This window comes from Pholis gunnellus, assembly GCF_910591455.1.
Source record: "Pholis gunnellus genome assembly, chromosome: 11".
NCBI classification, from domain to species: domain Eukaryota; kingdom Metazoa; phylum Chordata; class Actinopteri; order Perciformes; family Pholidae; genus Pholis; species Pholis gunnellus.
In genome coordinates this window covers 1827818-1851333 of record NC_136538.1, presented here as the reverse complement: position 1 = coordinate 1851333, position 23516 = coordinate 1827818, and the positions used below count along the sequence as shown (strand labels likewise).

The window sequence follows — 23516 nt, the reverse complement described above, 5'->3', positions numbered from 1 at the left end:
GTTCTTAGTTTGTATTTTGAGCGACTTTTATCAATCATGATTCTTTGAAGACATTGGATTACCAGGGTTTCTATAATTAAGTTTCATGTGTTTTTCTTTGAATGCATTCTATTGCAAATGTAGCTGTCATATCAGCTATAATATGATATTCCCATTTATATGTGATACGGTAGAATTGTGATTTCAATAGCTTTGGGTTATATAAATAGCTGAACCAAAGAATTATTGTTTATAGAATTTATTTCTATCCCCATTTATTAATTAACTACTGAAGCCCATTGGTGCTGTTGGTTTGCAGATTCATGGTATGTATATGTTCTGCATCTTCCAGACAAACATAGGATTTTCTCCATTGTTGAATATTATACATTCCAATATCCTTGCAATTAATACTGTCATTTTTGGTTTTAACAGATCAATTCATGTTTTTAGTGACATTTCTTTGAGGCCTTCATTAGGCCACATTTCAACTTTGATACTGGAAGTGTCAGAAACTTTTCCATGAAATGTTTCCATGAACATCCATTTATTTGATCCTTCAGCAACAGTTAATTGAGATATTTTCCCTTCAACATTTGGAATTTTCAGTTCCTCCTGCAGCTGCTGTCAGATTTCTGCCTGGAGGCTCCTCATCATGTGTGGTGTGTTTGTTTTTACTGTCATGGAAGCCGTGGATATGAACACATGTTGGAAGCTTTGTTGCTGGCTTAGTGTACACACAGGGGACCAATGATTTTAACATCAACTACCCATAAATTGTCCTCAGCACCACCATTGCAACACACTGTGTAATCAGACAATGTGTGTGTGAGAGAGGCCATTTTCTTTCCACACACACACACACACACACACACACACACACACACACACACACACACACACACACACACACACACACACACACACACACACACACACAAAAGCTGAGTTTGAAAGCACCTTCATCACATGTAGCGTCACTGATCTTAGTTTTAAAGATTTACACATCAGACTTTTTGATATTTCCTCTCTATGAGGTGTGGAATAAACACATAGAGCTGACTGTGGATGTAAAAGTGCTGCCTTTAGCAGTGATTGGATATGATAGAATCTCTGTTATGTTGCTGTTTTTTCCCAGTAAAAAATAAATTGGTACAGAGCAGATTTCAACATGCCTGTGCTCTGCCTTTAATATATTTTGTATAAAAGGAATTGGCAAGTGGAATGGGAAATACACATTTTCGAGCCAGTTCAAAGCACAATCAAGGTTTGATCTATATTTTTGGTATAGCTCCACGGTGAATGAAGAATCAAAAAGGAAAAAGAAATCTTGATGATCTGAAGTAAATGTGGAACATGTTTAACAACAGCAAAACTATCTCAGTAAACAGACTCACACAACTTGCGCAGTAGAGCATCTCAGTAGTCATTGAGAGTTTCTTTGCATTGGCTTGTGTCTCTTTCTGGTCATTTTGTGTCTCTTTGTAGGGGTTTTGCAATTGCTTTGGTCTTGTTGTAGTTATTTTTTGTCCGTTGTTGTTTTTTCCCTTTTTTTGCAGAAATGTTGCATCTCTTTATCATCTTTTGTGTCTCTTTGTCTTCTTTCTGTCTCTTTTTAGTTGTTTTGCCCATTTTCATAGTTGTTGGGAGTCTCTTTGTGGTCTCATTGTGTCTAAGCAACTGTTTTAAATCTCTTTGTAGTAATTTTTATCTTCCTATAGTCGTTTTGTGTCTCTTATTTTCTCACCCTGGTTGGTATGTGTCTCTTTAACTGACATTGTGAAGTCCAGGCCTGACACTTTGCCCGTTCATTAATCTCTTTGTCATTGACTTTTGTCTCTTTGTGGTCATTTTGTGCCTATTTAGTTGTTCTGTATCACTTTGTAAATGTTTTGGTCTTGTAATAATTGTTTGTCTTTTGTTATTTTGCCCCTTTTTGTTATAGTTTTGTGTCTCTTTGTCGTTGTTGGGAGTATCTTTGTGGTCTGTCTCTGCAGCTGTTTTGAATCTATTTGCAGTCGTTTTGATCTTTCTGTCGTGGTTTTGTGTCTCTTTCTCTTATGTTTCTTTGTGGTCTCTTCCTGGTTGGTACATGTCTATTTGAGTGACATTTTGTTGCTGAAAGCCAGGCCTGAGACTTTGCCCATTCAGTAATGTCAGTAGATTATTCATTCAAGGTATAATCCAATTTCTTTCTGCTTAGCACTCTGTAGTTCTTCCTTGCCTCCAAGGACGTCACTGGATGCAGTAGCACCCCTGGAAGAACTGAAGGCATTTTTCACACTATATCCCTAGCTCAGACAGATAGAAATATGAATTTTCCCGTTAAGCACAAGGAGAAAACAGCGGCGACAGATAAGAGACAATATCTCATCACCTCATTTGCTAACAGTGTTAGTCTGCGCCGTTGTGATGCCACCAAGGCAGAGAAGATTAGCCATAGCTCATCACCAAAATGGTGACTGAAGATATGCTCCCGTTAAGCGTTGTGGAAGCAGAAGGCTTCCGTGAGCTGATGGTTTTTGATGAGCGAACAACAACTACGAAAGCAGAGAAGATGTATCAGGAAAGCGTAGTGAAATTATAGACTGATCTGCAAAGTGCCAACGATGTAGCTTTTACTACAGACTCGTGGACAGTAATATGTAACCACAGATGGCATCTCTGAAGACCGGCACACCGCAACGTTTTGCGAGTACTCGAGTAGGCCTACTCTATAATAATTTAATGTATGTGAATTGGGAAATAATTTAAAATGCTCATCACTAGTGGGAAGTAGGCGACTTTTGGAGGCAGGCTGTAGGTTGCCCACCCATTCAGATATTTGCTGAATAAACAGCTGATTGGGTGGGCAACACGTACATTAGGGTGGGCCGAGCCCACCCCTGCTTATATCCACCGCTGTCCTTGTCAGTAATTTGCTGGTCCTCATCCTAAACTGGTTGAAAGCCCCTAGAAAGGTTTACCACCACCTAGCATTTAGACAGGCTGGCAGAGAGGGGTGTGACTGATTCTGCTCTCTGATTGCAGTCTTAAATAAGCATGCATTTATGTCGGACATTCAGATTTATACAATTCACCAATCAGTGATATAGGCAACTGCATACATCCGTCTAAATATTTTATAACCCTCTTAAACAAAGGTGAAGCTGACTCTTTAACCCAAATAAGTAATGCAGTGGGTTTCCCACTGAAGAGAACAAAATTGAAGAGCAACTGTTAAATTATGTATTTCTTTGTTCATTTGTGGAGTGTTGTTTCAACTGTGTTTTCTTACCGGTGTGTGTGTGTGTATATTAATTGCATTAAAGAGTCATTTGGCTCCCTATTAATAGTTAACCTAATGTAAACACACACATTGATAACAGTGATAATGCTGAGTGTGGAGTCGACATCTGTCACAGTTTGAGGCTGGGATCAGACCTGATGTTTGTATTCAGATAAATACATGCTGAAGCCAAAGCAAGTCAGTCATAAAATGAATATGCTTGTGTAGTATCAACTCAAAAAGTGATACATCATGAAGTGCTTTGATAAAAATGCGTGTGTAGGTATAAATTTAATTAAACCAAAACCATATTCATTATCTGGTCCTACTTTCTGATATTTTGTATTTAGCATTTCATCAACAAATCTCTTTTATCATTTAAGGTGAGCCACAGAAGAAGGGAAGTAACAAAACTAAGACATTACAGTTGTAGTATTTAAAATGAACAACACTTGTAAAACACTCATGAAATTGCTCAAGTTAAGTGATTAACCACCAGACTGTCTGAATTAATAGTTTCCTGTCATGACAAGTCTTGTTCTTTAACTGTTAATTTTACTCTCCAACAAACAGCGGTCTTTCAGCCTGGAGGGTCTGTGCATGAAGTATAATTAATTTGCCATTGTTCTTGTGTATAATGAACAATGTCAGATTATGGGTATTGCCTAATCTCATTGTCATAATTGTGCAAATGTGAAAAAGCGTTAACCGCGTTTAGGTCAGCATTGGCTATCGAACAACGAACTCACACGTAGCAGAATACACTTTTCATTTGCATAAATAGAACAATGAGATTAGGCAATACCACTAAACTGACATTGTTCATTATACAATGTGAACAGTGGCAAAGGAATTATACTTTGTGCACAGACACTGGAGACCGCCGTTTGTTCCCAGTGTGAAAATGGGAAGTCAACGTTGATTTATTTGCCACATAACTTGCGTTAGTACCAAGTTATTTTAACCCAAAAAATGATCTTTTCCTAAACCTAACTAAGTAGTTTTGTTGCTCAACCCAACTGAGTTGTTTCCTGTAAAGACGGAAGTTTATTTTGAAAAGGCGGTATGCATGTAACAAGCGTAAATTGACACATGTTGCTGGCTTTCGTGGGAAACAAATTCATTCATTCATACAAATGCTATCAGGTTGATGGACACTTTTTTTATTGTATTGGTGGGTGGTTGTTTCTTTCGTTAAGTTACATGATGTTTCTGTGGTTTGTTGGAGACACCCTTTGGTCACATTCCCAAGGGCTCCAACCACTTGTCGGAGCAATCTGCACTTCACGTCAGTTGCATTGTTGCTTGCTTGTCCTTCTCTCAGAATCTGGTTGGTTTGATATCCGACAGTATCTCAACATTTTATTGTGTCAAGAGTGTCTAGTCCCAGGTTATTCCTCTTAGTGAATGCAACCTGTAATGTTCACCTACACAGTAGACAAAATTGTTGGTACCCTTCCATTGAAGAAAGAAAAACCCACAATGGTCACTGAAATAACTTGAAACTGACAAAAGTAATAATAAATAAAAATGTACTGAAAATTAACTAATACAAATCAGACATTGCTTTTGAATTGTGGTTCAACAGCAAAATGTGCTGCCCAGTGTCAGAAAGCTTGGTCTCAGTCGCAGGTCATGGGTCCTCCAACAGGATAATGACCCAAAACACAGATGAAAACACCCAAGAATGGCTAAGAGCAAAACATTGGACTATTCTGAAGTGGCCTTCTATGAGCCCTGATCTGAATCATATTGAACATCTGTGGAAGGAGCTGAAACATGCAGTCTGGAGAAGGCACCCTTCAAACCTGAGTCAGCTGGGGCAGTTTGCTCACGAGGAGTGGGCCAAAATACCTGTTGACAGGTGCAGAAGTCTCATTGAGAGTTACAGAAATTGCTTGATTGCCTCAAAAGGTTGTGCAACCAGGTCCTCTGTAGTTGAGTGTTCCTGTTCAACTGAACCCCCCCAGATTAATTTAGTATAAGAGAGCGTATCTCAATACCAGTAGCTCTGAACTCTAGAAAGGTCGGGGCAAATGTCATTTTCAAGGTTGTTCAGTGCAGAGCAGGATAACAGCTCAGGAGATTGAATCAAAGACTTCCTGATTTGCACAATATGCACAACTATTACAAATAGATTTTGTAAGAAATAACTGCTAAGAGTGAATGTGCTGAGAGGAAGAGAGGAAGAGAAACAGAGGTAGAGATCTGAGTCCTGGAATGAAGTGTTGTAACATCCAGGGCCTGCCAATAAAGAGAAATAAAAAGAACAAATCGAACCATAACAGCTGTTGCATCAGATACTGAACAAAAATAAATACTCAGCGCCTGAATATTAGACATGCAAAAGAAACATAACAGGACAGAGAGGACAGAGTGCTGCAGAGAGATAGGTGTTGTGGTTAATGAACAGTGTTATCAGGTCTGTCCATAGACATCATTTTGGGTGTGTTTGATGATTAACTGGACAGCAGGGTGGAGCTTCTCAACACCCAGCTTGTTCTGTATGTGAAAACAAAGTATTTCTGTTTGGTAAAGTTTTTTTAAAACGTTGTGCTTTTGCTTTTATGCTTTCAACTGCTGAATTTCTTTATGCCTTAAAAAATACCTTTAAATGAAACACTGTGAGAGAGGATTTGACTGCCTCATCTTAGAGACATACTTTGGGAACTCCAGGTCTCCTCTCCCTACAGTCGGCTCTATAATAGCACAAATAACCAGTTAGCTAACCAACATTACATCTTCACACTGTAATTGGCGATTAAGATTACTAACGTTAACTTTGCTGGCTATGCTGTTAGCTAGCTAACGTTACTAACATTACAGCTACTTGAGCTTGAGCTAGCTAACGTTACAGAGCTTGCTTCACCAATTTTAGCAACCTGATGTAATGCAACAGACCGATTGAAACATTATCTGAGATGTTAACAGTTCAAAAATCATTAAGACATAACAATACTGGACACTGTCAATTTCGGGTGATAAGCGTAACTTTACCTCGGCTTCTCGGTTGATCTTCACATGCCTGTGCTCAGGAGGATGGCTACTGAAGCTGTGTCCAAAGTCACAATCAGGAACAGTCGATCACATCTTGTCATTGAAAAATGATTAGTGGGCTATGAGTAGTTTGATTAATAAAAATGTGCTATCATCATAATGGAAAAATAGCCTATAATCAACAAACAATACGATGTTGTTGGATAGTGACTCACTGAACTTGTATAGAGAAGCCTATTTCCACCAGTTCACAGAAAATACTGTATTATGCTGGTAAATTACAGTTATCTGCCGCTATGGTTAACCGACGGCATTAAATGTTAATTTACATGCGAAGGACGAATATTTAAACTGTATGTTACAGTTATTATGAAATACTGTAAGATACTTTTGTAAATCCACAGTAAGTTTACAGCAATTCATTACAGTGTAGATGCAGGTGTTGAGGTCAAGATTGGGTTTGATTTGCCCTGGGCTTTGCAATGTGGTTGAATGTGTGATTGGCAGAATTTGTATTTAATACACTAACTGTAAGTAACAAGAAACACTTCAGGAGAGAGACAAAGAGAAAGGGATGTGTTAGTGACATTAGTCCCAGGCAATGAATCGGAACATACACATGTAAGTCAAGCTGCAGTAACTGTCATATCCTGGAATTTTATTTGTGTTTTTTCAGGGCTGGGTTTGTTTAGTTAGCGTTGTCCTGCAGATTAAACCAGAACAACCTTTGGCCTTAATAAATGAGGACATCAAAAGACTGGTTTGGTGGACACTTAACAATACCCCTTTTTGTTTATTCTGACTAAACATTTCTGTTCAAGAATGCTGCTTACCCTCACAATAGTGCTGCATATCAGGAAATGTAATACAAGTTCAATGTATATGGACTCCCAGATTCCTGTTTTATAGACCTCACAAAACAGTCTGTTTTTATGGTGCAATACAGAGACAAAACTAAAGTGGTAAAAAGATTTAGATGGCAGCCAGGTAGGAGACCTGACGTTTACAGCCTGCCTCTGATATGGTCTAATTCCTGCTGACAGGCAGGAAGACAATATGTTTTATGCTTTAGCAACTGGAGGAAATAACAGAGTGCTTGTGTGTTGGATTCTTTGTCTGTGTTCCAGTTATTGTCTGAGTCATATAATAACTCTACCATGAAGCAACTCAGAGAGAGAGAAAGACGGAGAGAAATAAAAAAGACAAAAGAATGAGCTTGTAACTTATGTTGACCTTTATTTTAAATCTGTACTGATGTAGTCAATAGAATAAGTGGAACAAATGTGAAAGTGCAAATCTGCAGCCCTGCTACGGCCTCTAGAGGCTCCAATTCATTACAGCCCACAGAACTTGATGGAAAAAATACTTTGAAAAATAATTTGAAATTTAGCAGTAGTGGAGGTTTGTCATGAAGTGTTCAACATGTAAATGGTTCAATCTCTGGCGAACATCATGGGTTCAGCAGATTTGTCAGGACTCTGCCAGTTAGATTTTGATACTTCCTTTCTATAGGGGAATACTTCTGCCTGATGTTGGCAAAAAGGTCAGGAGGTCACCTTAACATCAAGTTACATCCTCTGGGAATCCAGGCATTTATAAAAAATGATTTGTTGTCATGGACTGTGATTAAAGGAAATCTTTGAGTGGATATTCATACTCATACAAATCAGTATGAGTATGAGAATGAAAATCACAGCACATTACGTGACTAGTAGACCACATTTCATCCACTATCAACATTTGATTATTATCAATTAAATTATTAAATGCATGCTACTCTAGTGAAGTAAGCACAGGGGCAATGCTGCCATCTACATATGTATGTACTATACATCATACAGTATTAACCATGTTGAAGAGATGCCTGATATCCTGTTGTTATATTAACATTCTTAACTGTATGCTTGAGTTTTTTCCTGTATGTGTGCAATGTTTTATTTTACACATGTGAAGGCTCACAGTTGTGTGTCCGGTGACTTGAACGTGAAGCTGGCCAATTAAGGGCCAAACAACAATCTGTAAACCTCTCACCTCCATGCTCAAACTGTGATCTCAACAGGCTGAGATTAGTCCAGACCTTAACCCTTGGTGAGCCAGTAATTATCTCTGCATGTGTTTAACAAGAGGAAATAAACTTTCACGCTTTCTTTATTTTCAGGTCTAAATATTGGCAGATCGTCTTAATTCCTTCAAGCCAGCAGCACCTCATAAAATCCCTCTTGTTGTACCATATGTGCAAGAGAAAGACAGCTGTGGAGCTTTCTCTTCTTGGAGAACTCTTCCTGACAGTTAGCCCTGTCAGTGGGCCCTCGCTGAGATGAAATGATGATAGTGCCACAATGTAAATCAGATGCATTGTCCTCAAGGTCACTGCAGTGGCTTTTAATAAAGTTATACATTACTCCCTCAGGTCATTATTATAAAAGCATGCAAGTTTCCAAAAATTGGTCAGATCAAATTAACTTCTAGTGCAGATCTTCCGCACCCAACTACAGTGATTATATAATGTGCTGCCAAAACATGCATGAACTAATACGTACTGTGCATTCATCCTGTGTGCGGTAATGAAGGGGCTGCACTGCTAACTAAATAGTAAATTGACTGTACCAGTGGCGGCTGGCCAATAGAGGGCCATGGCCCCACCTTGAGCCACAAAAAACATGAAATAAATTAATAATAATAAATTATACAAATTGTCAATATTTGTGTTTTGGAACTATGGAATGTACCCAGTAATATGTGTAAAATATATCTGCGCAAATTATATGCTTTTCCTGCACATCCTCTCCGCCTGTGTGCACGTCTCAGAACGCGCAGCTTGGGGCCAAACGATTTTAGCCCAAAAGAGGCGAGTCTATGAAGCAGTTTAGCCAATTGCTGATTAAAGATATAAATGAGTGACAAGCTAAATTCGTTTGGCCCAAAGCTGTGCGTTCTCGTCAGGAGAAGTCTCTACAGGCGAGCGCGAATGCCAGCGCGAGCACTACTCCTCCAAGGCCAAATCCCATCCCCCTAAACCCTCAAACCCTGAACCCTCAAGGACTTACTGACGTCACCTGGTGAGTGGTTGAGTGTGAGAGGCTGTGAGGGCTTGAGATGGTGTAAATAGGAACGGGACAACACTTTGCTGCAACATATCACGTTACCATGAAAACGACAACAAATATGATGTATAATTGTGTGTATTTATTTGTACTTCAAATCAGTACTTCAAATCGGCGAGTACTTTGTACTCCCCGATTTGTCTGTCCCTGAACGTCTTCCAGGATCTTTACTCACAATATGAGAAGTAATTTCATATAATCTATTTACTCGTTGTCAGCTTCAATGACAAATCTAATATTTGATGAATAAATATTCTCTGATTTTATTTTTTGTTCCATCTTTACCCCTTAATGTTTCTGTGTAAATGTAATACTCCAGAGTGAACACACGTGATCCGTGCTCTTTGTTTACCTTTTTTTTTACGTCTCCATGCGTCCACTGGTTACCCCGTGTTTAACGTCACATTGCAATGATTTGTGGGTAATTCAGGACATTGGGATTTGGCCCAAGACCCGTTTGAGAGGAGAACTTTGGCGGAGAAACTTCAGGCCAAAGAGCTGATCCCCGATCAGCCTGACCTCACAATCAGACAGCAGACTAGCGGGAAAGGGAAGCAGAACATGAAGCTTCTCTAGTAGCTGTGCACCAGACAGGTTTGGCTAGCTGGATGCAGTCATGCTAATAACTTAAAACAACGGGGACAGATCCAGCACGGACAGTTAGGGAGTGAGGGACATGATCGAAGCACCTGTCTGAGAAAGCAAACGGACCCCGCTCCGGATCCGCCCTGGAGGTATCATAAACCCCAGAACAGATCCGCAAAACGTGTCTGTATCGGAGTCTACTTGCGCAGCGCGCCGGATCCGGAATGGATACGCGTCAAAGATCCAGACCAGATCCGGCATATATCCGGCCCGTATCTGCTCATGAAGCGGCTCATTCGGCCCGGGTCCGATTTGGACCCGTTCATGAAGCGGATCCCTTACTCAAAAACTACAGAAATATCTCAAATCAAGCTGACCAACATCTAGATTGCTCTATAAAAGTGTGAATACTCATTGAATTTATTCACGACATAAAATCTAATAAAAAAAAATCAAAACATAAATGCATTCTTTGTGGAAATGGAAAGAAAGAAATGTAACCATAGATATCAGAAACCGTTTTTTATTAAAAGACATCCATTTACAAGGATTTTTATGTACACTATCACACACACACTTAGGTTTGTTCAGTGTTGACAGTGGCACGCCGCCTGGAGCTTCCCCGGTCTGCTGCCAGGTTGAACCTAATTGAGTGTTTCAGAACGTCATTGTCTGTGGCTTCGCGGGTAAAATGATTCTTTCTGACGGCATCTGTAATCACAAGCAGATACAAAATCTCATGAACCCTCAGTGCAACATATAGCAGACATGCAGTCTAAAAGCTAGTGGCATTGAAAAGGTTTGCTATGCTATATTCAGAGCTAATGTATCATATAACTATAATCTATGTAAAGATACAGTCGAGTAATATCTACCTGAGCAGAGAATGAAGTTGCTGTTCAAATATTGAATTTAGCACCGTTAAAAAGGAGAAGATCTGGGAAACATGCTAATTTGTAAGTTTGAACACAACCTACGACCTCTGGGTGACTTAAAATTGTTTTCATTAAATATTTGTTACTTACGCAGGCGCAAAGTCTTTGACGTCATCTGGCGGAAGGCCTTTTTTCCATTTAGCCCCTTCCAGTTGATGCTCCTGCCATCATCATCGCTGAACATGCGGGCAAGGATGTTCCACGTTACCCGTTTGGTGTCATGTCCTCCGATGGTTGCCAGGGAGGAAATCTAAAAAGGGTTAAAAAAAAGTACTGTTAATATCTGATACTTTACAGAATGTTTTAAAATACATTTTCATCTAACAGGGTATTATCCAGTGTTAATTACATACAATAGTTGATTTTAATCAGATTTGATAGAGATGCTTAATAAAACTCACCACTCTTCTTCAGCTGAGAGTTGGAGGGATTTTGAAGCTGTTGTTCAAAAAGCTCCACTTCCTCCATTGACGTAAATGGAAACTGCACTGGGTCGTCAGTCACTTCCACTTCTTGGTCAGTTGTGTGTTGCTTACTGGCGAGATGGTTCACTCTGGCAATCAATTGGTCTAGCTGGTGTTTAATGTTCTGCATTAAGGTCATCATATGGGGTTGAGCAGCTGTTAAAAAAACATTAGAATAAGGTTAACAAATTAATTATGACAGATTTCACTTAATATGGAAACATACATTTGTATACAATTCCAGTAATGCAATCCTAATAAATCATATTGACTTGGATTTAATGTTGCAGTGTGTGTTGCATGTAATATATGTGGTATACAATTAACAATTGTTAACATTTTATAAAGTGAAATGATTATAAGGTTCAATTTGAATCCCATAGCGGTTTGAGTTATTACTCACCACAGCAGGTGATGGTGTCTGATCCACCCCTTCCCCAAGTAGGTCCCTGGCTTCTAGAAGGTGTTTGCTCTCCTGCTGGTCTTCCACTGTCCAATTGTGGAGTTGATAGAGTAAGTGGAAGAGGTGGCGGGGCAACAGTTGGAGGGGCAACTGTGCCGCTAGTGGTTGGACCTCTGGCTTTTTTTGGGGGGGATTTTCCTTCTCACTGTCAGAGTCAGAGTCCCCGCAGAAATGGCTATAAAGTGAGTTATAAAAATACTCATTTGATACTATAACACTGAATGACACTGGACACTTTTTTTCAAAACGTTCATGCAGAAAATAATGAAAAACGCATACGCATTACTCACATCGCCACTGGCTTTCTCTTTCTAGGAATCGCCTCTTCTTCCGCTTCTGACTGTAGCTCAGATGTGTTGCAAGACAGAGATTTCTTCAACCGTCGTCTTGCCTCCAAGTAATTATCTAAAAATGAAGTAAAATTAACAGAATGAAAAACACAGCACAGAATTATATTATTTTCCACGTATATAACATAACAAGGTAAATGATCTTCGATATCCGTTTGAAACTGCCAATTGTTATTAGAATAAGAATATTAAGATAATTAGCATACCGCATGATCTACTTTTTCTGGCGTCATGTCTGCCAGTCAGTTCCGGGTTCCTCTGCATTGTTCACAGCCTTGTCCACTCTGTCGTCACTCTCGTATTTAGGCCAAAAACAGAACCATCACTATACCAGCTTTGTGGCACCACTGCTACTGTTTTGTTGATCACGAACTCGATCAAGTGAAACATCCTGAAAGAAACAAACGGAGTCAGTCACAGAAATATAACTTTGTGTTCCAAGAACTTCTGAAAACAATTCAGCAACTACTCAAAAATCCTCTATAGGCAGGAGTATGTGAATTAGTGTGTGAAAACATCAGGTATACTGTAAAAATGTAACGATTAAACATCAAGAATAGGCTTGTTGTACACATTGAAGACAACTTAGTCAATGTTTTATCCAGTATCCCATAGATTGCAGTGATTATGGTGATTCAGTCGGTCAGTTTTTGTCAGTCTCTGACCCTTATTTCACATTAACACCCACCAAGTAAAAACTATAGCGTCAATTTGAACTGCTCACAGTAGAACACAAGAGCTACAACTAATACAACCATAAATACCATCATTCTCCTAGGGAATAAGCCTCGTTGCAGTGGGTGAACTGTATACCACCCAGACACTTCTATTAGTTTTAGCTCCTTCAAACAACTGTGTATTAAAGTTCCTTACCTAAAATGTCCGTCTGTAGATATAACGGATCGACAGCGTTGACGCGTCTGTTGCCTCCTTTCAGCGAAGTTAAAGCTCTGAGGATGACAGTGCAAACGTGTAAATTGCCAAATAAATCCACAATAGACCCAAAATAAACTGGAAATAGAGACTGCTACAGAAAATATACATTTAATTGACAATGCATGTCTTAAAAGACTGCATAAATCAAAACAACCGAACAGCAGAAGAAACAAACATGGGGCAAAACTGCACCATCAGGGAAGTCAGTGTAGAGTTAGGCGGAAATAGAGGAATTTGTCACAGAATATGGAGGCAAATAATGACTAAACTACTGCCAAATCAAATGTACCTACGCACAGCATGCTAAGGTGACTCAAACACAAAAAGATCTGCATGCAACTTTACCATCACACCCCCCCCCCCCCCCTCCCCCATACACACACACACGAGGAACAGAACATGGCCGTCATTTGATTTAAATTACATATAGTGTGTTTTCATTTTTAAACAATTGTTTAAAATAGTGCTCACCATGCTTATCTAATAAGCATGGTGAAACAGTGGTTGGCTCCTCTAGTGTCTTTGTTTAACACTAAAAAGAAACAATACACTATACAAAAAGGAACCTTACACAAACATTTGATAGAACAATGTAAACGTGATTCTCTACCTTTCTACACTAGCAGATAACACATGTTTAACCATTATCTCACACACCTTCGATTTAATGCTATGACCTAAAAAGAATACATCACGTTTCTACAATTTCACTCTAAAAATCATGCTTTTAAACATATTTTAAAAAGGAAAGAAAGAGAACTTACCAAATCAGTGACCAAACAAAGGCTGGCCTCGTGGTTGGTAAGCTGCTCACTCAGGGTTGTCTGCGTTCGGGAGGAAATGCCGCAGGTGAGCGTCTCACCCCCTTTTATTGCGCCCTTATGTGGGTCCTAATGGTGGCTGCTTAGCTGCCTGCAGTATTTGAACTGGGGAAAATGCGTTCGATGTGCGGATCCGCCGGGTGTCCGCAGCGAATCCACTGTTTAACGGTGCGCGATCGGTAGGCGGGGCGTATCCGGGTGCGACAGTACGGCAGACCCTGTCGGTCTGAGGGCGGATCCGCCCTGGAGTCGACTGCTATCTGGGAACACGAGAACACTAGGGCACACATGAGAACTCTGTCAGCTAGCCATATTAGGCAAAGTGAACATCTTTTCTTCTACATAGTTGTCCTCAGTCTCATTTGCTTAACTTGGTCATGGAGGCATCAACATTTAATAGAGATGGTAAATTAACAGTGAAAACTCAGCTTTTATTTATATATATATATATATATATATATATATATATATATATATATATATATATATATATATATATATATATATATATATATATTATACTGAATTCCCTGTGAGGGTGACCAAAATAAGATGTCCTGTTTGTCAAAGTGTTATTTACTGCTTTTTTTCGTGTTGGAATAAATGTTAAATATTTAACTGCAAACTAGTAATGCGTGTTTGATACCTTAATATTTTTTGCATTAAATCATACTGGGATGTTTGCTGAAATTGATTGGATGGCCCTACCTAGAACATGTTCCACCAGCTGCCACTGGTAGTGCTTTTCTAGTCTTTCCGACCACTCAAACCGCTTTCACACTACTTGTCGTCATTCACCCATTCACACACTGATGATACCATCAGATCCTATCACATTCATACACCGTAGGCACAGCTACGGGAGCAATTTTGGGGTTAAGTGTCTTGCTCAAGGACACATCGACATGTGACTAGCGGAGCCGGGAATCGAACCGCCGACCCTGCTCGCCGCTTAGTCACAGTCGCCCACATGCTGCTTTCACTGTGCTGCCTGCGTAGACAAGGTGTTAAAGTCCGCAGTAGCAAAAAGAACACAGGAATGTGTCAGGTATTAGATCAATGCTCTGTCTATTCTTTACACAGTTCGACAAATCCTCACACACTCATTCACCAAGTCCTTACTCCAAAACAACGTTTTCTATCAGTGTCTACCAAAACAAAAGACTGATCTATTTTTAAAGGTTTGGTTTCATGTCTCTTTCTAGACCAAAAGTTCTGGGTATGTAAGATCATACTGCACATGCAAGAAGCTCGTAATGTATCTCTAAATGAATGCTGTTGTTTCACTCTGGTGTTTGTCTTTGCAGCTTGTCTTTTTCGCTACAACATCCTGTCACTGGTTCACTTCCTCTACCTGCTGCTGCTGCCGTGGTTCCTGAGTCCCAACAAGCACACAATCAGAGGTGAGATCATCGTTTGTATGTCAGATCTCTTATGGCATTTTACACTTAGTTGCTTTTCCTAAGACCCCACGTTTGTCAAATTACATGTGATTCCAATCACTGTAACTTCAGTTTGGCCTCCCTTTAATGCAGCTATAAGTTTCACAAAATACAGACTTTTGTCATAAACATGTCATAAAGAGAAACATTTTGTCTTGTTATATCATACACATTTCCCATTATTAAGCAAAATCCACAAACCTAGTTAACACAAGAAACTTATTCAACTCATAACCGAGTCATTTGATAAGTAGTAATACAAAGAAACAGTGGTGAACAACCCCCTATTAAATCGGATTATGCAAGAGATAAAAACTGAATCCTAATTTTAACGAGGGACACAGTATTCACACCTCTCACCAGTGTTGATATGAGTTCAGGTTCATCCCACACAATGAGCCTGGTAATAATCCAATTGTTTATAATGAATAATAAAATGACCTCTTCAGAGCCTTCTGAGCTCTGTAAACTTTGAACAAGTCTCACCAAAACAACGGCTCCTTAATATTTCCACAACCACAGCCGGTTTGATTGCTGATATATCAATAATCATGTTTTGTTGAAAGGAGTACAATGAAATGTAACTCTGTATTATCCCATTTGAAACTACTTCAGCAGTCAGTATTAATGTAACTACAGTCTAGCACCCTTGGTAACAGGGTTTGAGCATTGTATGTGTAAGCTGAGTGGCCTAACATTGCTGGAAAAGGTTAGCAATATTTTGCAAAATCTTTTTCTACTGTGCTTGAAATTAATATTTGCCTCATTTTATTTTTCACAAATTGGAGCACTGGAATGTTTTGAGTCTGTCTTTTGGCCACAAACTTCACAATGAGTTCCTTGGCTGACAATGTGGATATGTGTGGAGTGTGAATGTGTAAATTATCGTGTGACAGAGCTCAGACAGACTAAGTAGACTACAGTAATCAGTAGTTTTTTTCTTGGGGCACAAACATGATCCACGTAAGTACATGAATGCAAATGACGACACCTGGTCCAGTCAAACCCAGATGAACATACTCAGAGTTAATCACAGCGTTTCCATGACCACAATAGTAAATAAACATGCCATCTGTGGAGGAATGTGCAAGTATCAGCTTTCTCTTGTTTCATGCTATTGCGCCCCTAGCTGTAATTCTCAGGCTGCAGCTCAGGCTTCTTGACACACTCAGAACGCAGACACACGCAAAATTGATTTTGCGTACCGTGCAGCTTGCCTGGGTCCAGACCTTTCGAATTGATTCGAACTGATTAGTCCGGCATCGTGACATGAAACAGCAGTTTCGCAATAAAGAAATCAACAAATAAGCACAGCAGGTGACTAACAATTAGCACCAGGGCGGGACTATTGCAGTTATCAACCGTTAGCTGTGTGCCGGAACCAAAAAGTAATAAAAACAGTGGAGATCGCTACATACAACACTGTTGCTGCTGTCATGGCTGTTGTGAATTGATTAAAAGTACAGAAGAGCACTCTGATTTGATGCCTGGAAAGATTTATTATTTACCTCCATCTTTCTGCTATGAGATACCGGGTGGAGACATAGCTTCTATTTTCCACGGTGTCTTTGTTTATCAAGACCCCTCTTCTGTAGAATATTAAGCTCTGACTGCCGCTTTGGGCTGTTGAAGACTAGTTTTGAATTTGATATGAACCCCATGATTTACAAATTGATTTTACGTTTATGGCACATCTTCTCAATATTGCCCGTCATCGTAGGCTAGTTCTGTTTTTATTAACTCTTTGCTCCACTCTTAAAATATAGTCAAAAAGTATGTTGTCATGGTTGTCGTGGCAACATATGTCTTGTCGTCCTAAAAGCTGGATAAGGTGGTTTCTAGTGATTGGTTTGCAAAAATCGAACCCCCACCCTCCATGGAAATCGATTAGAGTGGTGTCAATAAAGATGGAAACTGAGTGAAACGAGTTGACAGTTCTGTCTGATATCTGACAAGTGAGGAGGGTGGAGCTACACACAACAGAGACAAAAGCCTAATCGTGCCAGGCCCAATGCTAAGATAAGAAAGGCTTACACATTCTATGTATCGTGGTCATACCATAGATGTCTTCACCATGACCTATTGGTTTGTGGACTGCCGTTTTGAAGCCTTGAGTTTGGCATTTTGGTTGTCACCATCTTGTTTTTTGGCTGGCTCCATCTTTGCTTTTTAGGTGGAGCTAAGTACAACCGAATGCTGAATAAGACATTTTAGGCAAACAAAAGGTTGCAATTAACTTTCATGAACTCAAAACACACTGAAAGGGTTTGAGTTCTATGACAAAAACACGGATGAAAAAGACCAGACAACGCCATGGTGGCGACCTGTCAATCACATGCTAGTTCAGTATTGAGTGAACCCAGAACGCAACACACAAACTCTGACGAGCTAGTCAGAGGGTTAGTGTTCTTGGGGCTGATCCAGTGGCTAATAAGACGCGAACGAGGTGCTGGCTTTGATGGCTAAGTGTGAGCAGACAAGCAGGCAGGAGACGGGAAATCCAGAACAGCAGACTGTCAGGTGGAGGTGAAGGGAGTGTTAACTCAGGAACAAAAATACTAAGAATTCAGAGAACATGACGTATTGTCACTGGGCATGGTGGAGGACTCAGACACAGATCAGGCAGAGTAGCTTGCAACATATATTTAATTATACAAACTCAAATACAGGACACTCACAGGACACAGCAGGGGATCCACGGACGAGACTAGGGGAAAAAATCCAGCAGAACTGAAACAGGGCGGGCAGGCAGGCAACAGGATAAACCGAACGGGCGGGTAGACATGACAAGGATCTGGCAGTGAGTGTGTGACGGGTCTAAATAGTGACTAGAACAGGTGAGGGGCGTTGTGCTAATGAGGAGGGAGTGCTTGATTAGCTGATCAGGGGCAGGTGAAGCGTGGCTGACAGAGTGAGGGTGTGGCACTACACAAAGACAAAGAACACAGAGGCAAAGCCTAATCATGACACGTATAGAGACATTTCTATGAAAGAAGAGGTAACAATGGGACCTGCAAAAAAACGTGTTTACTGATTAACTTCTCAACCAACTACAAGAGTAAAATGCTGCTGACATATGTATGTATAAGCAGTTATGATCTAGTGGTAGATTAGAGAGGGAGAGGGAGAGAGGGAGAGGGAGAGAGAGAGGGAGAGAGAGAGGGAGAGAGAGAGGGAGAGAGGGGGGGGACAACAAAGAGCAACGGGGAGTTCCCCTAAAGGAAAACCCACACAGCTGCCAGGACCCTGACACGTGCACACACACACTCTCATACGCACAGACACAGACACACATGCTCATACACACACGCATAGACACACACACGGGGAAAATCAAGTGACTAATACGAAGCAGAACTGTTCGGCTCTGGGGAGGATAAAGAGACAGTTTAAGTCAGAGCTAGATATTACTCAACAACTGGCATGTGTTCAAGTATTGAATTATACTACGATACGTCATGCATACGTCTGTTATTCTTATCCTGTTAGGAGGGGATTGAGAGTGTTTAAGTTTGAGGATGGTGATGTCAGACCAAAGTCTATATGGTCCTCAGAGGAGTAATCTCTGTGAACTCAATGATGCTGTAATGTTACACATTTAAAGTGTGTCTTTTTTTCCGATCTCTTAAGTGATGAGGTCTGGAGTACACCAGTATATGTGACTACTTGAATATTATAAATTAGCATTTATTAGCACATTTAAAAAAAAGTTTTATGAAACAAAGCATATCTTCACGTGTTGGATGTTGGATGGTCTGTTCATCGCACTTTACTCAACTAAATACTACTTGCACTTGATTGTCCGGCCTTCCGTCTGTTTGTCCGGTCCATTCAAGTGAGCACGATACCTCAGGAATAACCCGAGGGAATTTCATCAAATTTGGCACAAACGTTTACTTGGATTCAAGGATGAACTGATTAGATTTTGGTGGTCAAAGGTCAAGGTCACTCTGACCTCATGTACCTTTTATTATGCATTTACTTGTTTTATTCTCCTAACACAGTAATGCATATTGGACATATACTCAATGGGGGCAACTGTGGTAGAGCAGGGTCGTCCTCCAATCAGAGGATTGGAGGTTCGATCACCGGCTCCGCTAGTTGATGTGTCCTTGGACAAGACACTTAACGTCAGATTGCTCCCGCAGCTGTGCCTACTGTGTGTGAATGTTGTATGAATGTTAGTTAGTCCTGATGGGCAGGTGGCACCTTGCATGGTAGCCCCTGTCATCAGTTTATGAATGGGTGAATGATGACATGTAGTGTTACAGTGCTTTGAGTGGTTGGAAGACTAGAAAAGCGCTATACAAGTACAGACCATTTACCATTTTACCATCAACCAGATGAAAGGCATAAAGTGGAGATTAGACCCAATGTGAAGCTATGAGGAAATGATGAAATGGAGAGCCTAAGTCAGAGATGGAATGGAAAGATCTGAAATGACAGACAGAGGCAGGGTCTTGTTATTATGCTTATGCATATGCAGTGCACCTTTGTAAGTTCTGAGAGGCAGAATTATCTAATAAACGATTAAATATATGAGAGAATCTATCAGTGGATTCACTGTGAGAAGAGGAGACAGGTCCCAGGTCACCTTGTTGTGAGCAGTTTCATGGACTGTAGGAACGATTTTATTTCAACCATAGTTCCCACATGAAACTGCTCACAACAAGCTCTGTGGATTACCTTGAGTATCTGTGTCATGAATTCTGGTAAAGACATTGCTGTTGAAATTTTCAAATGTTTTTTTTTGGCACTTTGAGCACAAAAAAGCCGACTGCCTTATAGTCCCATTAAATTTGAGTGAAGCCAAACATCTCTCCGGCTAATATCTCCAAAACTATCTAGATTGATGAATAACAAGGAACTGGTACAATTAAGGTTTCAATGGTATAATATGTTAGTTTTTTTAAATATGTAAATCTACGCAACAAAACCACTTTAGGAAAAACATGACAAATGTATGTTTGTGTATTATGCACAGTAACTCAACAACACTTTGGGACACGAACACCGGACTGTGTTGTTTGACCCATCCATCTCCTCTCCTGCCCACTGTCAGGCTTTCTCACTGTTTATCAGCGCCGACCATTGCATCTATAGTCATGTGGAGGTTTACTTTGTGTGTCCATAAAGGAAAAGGATCCTAACCGTCTGTTTATTGGTATTGTTTCTGTGATGCCAACAAGTAATATTACCACATTCCGTGCCACCACCCCATAATGCAGGTCCTGGTCATTTCATGTATTTCATGTAAGTCTTTGCACTCTGCTGCTCTGAATGTTGTTAAAGATGAAAGTGTTGTAGCCAAACAGAACATGCTGTGTGATACCTCCATACTGTAATCTAGTTTGTTGTGTGTGCCGTTAACTGGACCTGCAAACTCTCACAGAGATAAGACCGTTTGAAACATGAAAAGACGAACATGTCACCCATTAACATTTTAGAAGTTGATAGAATATGAAGACTTCTTTTTGCTTTGGAAACTTTCTTTGGACTGTTTAAAACAGGCAGTATTCTATATTCTATATTAAATAAACAATTACATTTATGGGAACATTTATTGCGGAGGTTTTTTGTTTAGTCAGGATACTGACATAGAGGTGAGCTTTACTACAGAGCTTTACTACAGAGCTTTACTACAGAGCTTTACTACAGAGCTTTACTACAGAGCTTTACTACAGAGCTTTACCACAGAGCTTTACTACAGAGCTTTACTACAGAGCTTTACTACAGAGCTTTACTACAGAGCTTTACTACAGAGCTTTACTACAGAGCTTTACCACAGAGCTTTACCACAGAGCTTTACTACAGAGCTTTACTACAGAGCTTTACTACAGAGCTTTACTACAGAGCTTTACCACAGAGCTTTACCACAGAGCTTTACCACAGAGCTTTACCACAGAGCTTTACTACAGAGCTTTACTACAGAGCTTTACTACAGAGCTTTACTACAGAGCTTTACTACAGAGCTTTACTACAGAGCTTTACTACAGAGCTTTACTACAGAGCTTTACCACAGAGCTTTACCACAGAGCTTTACCACAGAGCTTTACCACAGAGCTTTACTACAGAGCTTTACTACAGAGCTTTACTACAGAGCTTTACTACAGAGCTTTACCACAGAGCTTTACTACAGAGCTTTACTACAGAGCTTTACTACAGAGCTTTACCACAGAGCTTTACTACAGAGCTTTACCACAGAGCTTTACCACAGAGCTTTACCACAGAGCTTTACCACAGAGCTTTACTACAGAGCTTTACTACAGAGCTTTACTACAGAGCTTTACTACAGAGCTTTACCACAGAGCTTTACTACAGAGCTTTACTACAGAGCTTTACTACAGAGCTTTACCACAGAGCTTTACTACAGAGCTTTACTACAGAGCTTTACTACAGAGCTTTACTACAGAGCTTTACTACAGAGCTTTACTACAGAGCTTTACTACAGAGCTTTACTACAGAGCTTTACTACAGAGCTTTACCACAGAGCTTTACCACAGAGCTTTACCACAGAGCTTTACCACAGAGCTTTACTACAGAGCTTTACTACAGAGCTTTACCACAGAGCTTTACTACAGAGCTTTACTACAGAGCTTTACTACAGAGCTTTACCACAGAGCTTTACCACAGAGCTTTACTACAGAGCTTTACTACAGAGCTTTACTACAGAGCTTTACTACAGAGCTTTACCACAGAGCTTTACTACAGAGCTTTACCACAGAGCTTTACCACAGAGCTTTACCACAGAGCTTTACTACAGAGCTTTACCACAGAGCTTTACCACAGAGCTTTACTACAGAGCTTTACTACAGAGCTTTACTACAGAGCTTTACTACAGAGCTTTACTACAGAGCTTTACTACAGAGCTTTACTACAGAGCTTTACCACAGAGCTTTACTACAGAGCTTTACTCGGTCAAAATCAACATCTTTTATGATGTTTCCCTATTATCTTCTGTCCTCTATAAGTGCTGCAACCACGGTAAAGAGCCAGTTGTGGCTGTATCTGTAGCAGTCCTGTCATGTTTAACTAAATCAACGTGTACATTTTCCATACATTCTAATGCCAAAAGGCCATGATTTAAATAGGTAGGCAAACCCAGCAATGATCCAGACTCTGCGTATTGGTACTGTGAGCAGGTCTGTCCTGGGCGGGGTTTTTTGGACTGGTTTTCATCACACTCCTCCATCTCTTTTCTGAACGCATAGCTCCTCATGGATGTCAACACAAAATGATTGATGGTTCAGCAGTGAACATGAACAGTGAAGGAAGTTAAAATGTGAACAGGATTTTCTAGGTGCTCTGGCTATTTTCATACTGACCATTAAATAGAATGGGTGTTACAGTTTGTTGGTTTCTGAAAGTTATAAAAAATGGATTCTTGGTAACACTTTATAATAACTACACACTATGAAGCATTAGTATAGCATAAGGATGAATTAAGTGTTTACTCATATTTAACTAATGCTTCATAGTGTGTAGTTATTATAAAGTCTTACCGTTTTTTGTTATGCTTTGTTTTTCTTACTATCAGAAAATCCAAAAAGACCCAAACCAACAATGTCTGTCCCTCACTTTTGATGGAGGTATACTAGCAATTTCCAACTGCATCCAGTCTTTCGCTAAACACATTCCATCTTCTCATCTGACTCTGAGTAAGATGGTTTACAAGAGCATTATTGACATGCCAGAATTACCTCATTTTGTGTATTTTACTCTGTATTTATGTGACATTTTACTGTACATTGAGGTCTGTTTCCTCAGGTTTGATCTCCATCCTCTGTCTTTCTTGTCTCTTTGTCTTCCAGGTCACACAGGACGGTTTATTAGAGTGGTTTTCTGTACCAGTCTACTATTTGTACTGGCTCATATCTGCTTCCAGACAGTACTATACACATATCCTCCTCTCAACATCGCCATAGGTGATAACTGTTCACAATGGGACACCATAACCAGACATATAGGACTGTCCAGGTATGTAACTAGTGAAGCACCAGTTATACATGCCACTGTCATTGTCAAGACAACAGTCTGATATGCTACAAATTAGATATGCCCTCATATTTCAAGTAATATGAGACAGGAGCAGATTAATTTGATCTGCCACCACAGGAAGAAGACGTGTAGAATATTTTAGGAAATATCAAAATATGTGATTTTTCAGTTGCA

The 23516-nt window shown here is 40.0% G+C and overlaps 1 protein-coding gene across 2 annotated transcripts in view; it reads left to right on the top strand.

Moving 5' to 3' along the window:
* piezo1 (piezo type mechanosensitive ion channel component 1 (Er blood group)) overlaps positions 1–23516 on the top strand; it is a 94283-nt gene that overhangs the window by 5537 nt on the left and 65230 nt on the right. For both annotated transcript variants that reach the window (XM_079168875.1, XM_079168874.1), the window contains exons 2-3: positions 15210–15305; positions 23156–23321. In XM_079168875.1, the coding sequence (XP_079025001.1) occupies positions 15210–15305; positions 23156–23321 (262 nt within the window). The remainder of the gene's footprint in view (positions 1–15209; positions 15306–23155; positions 23322–23516) is intronic.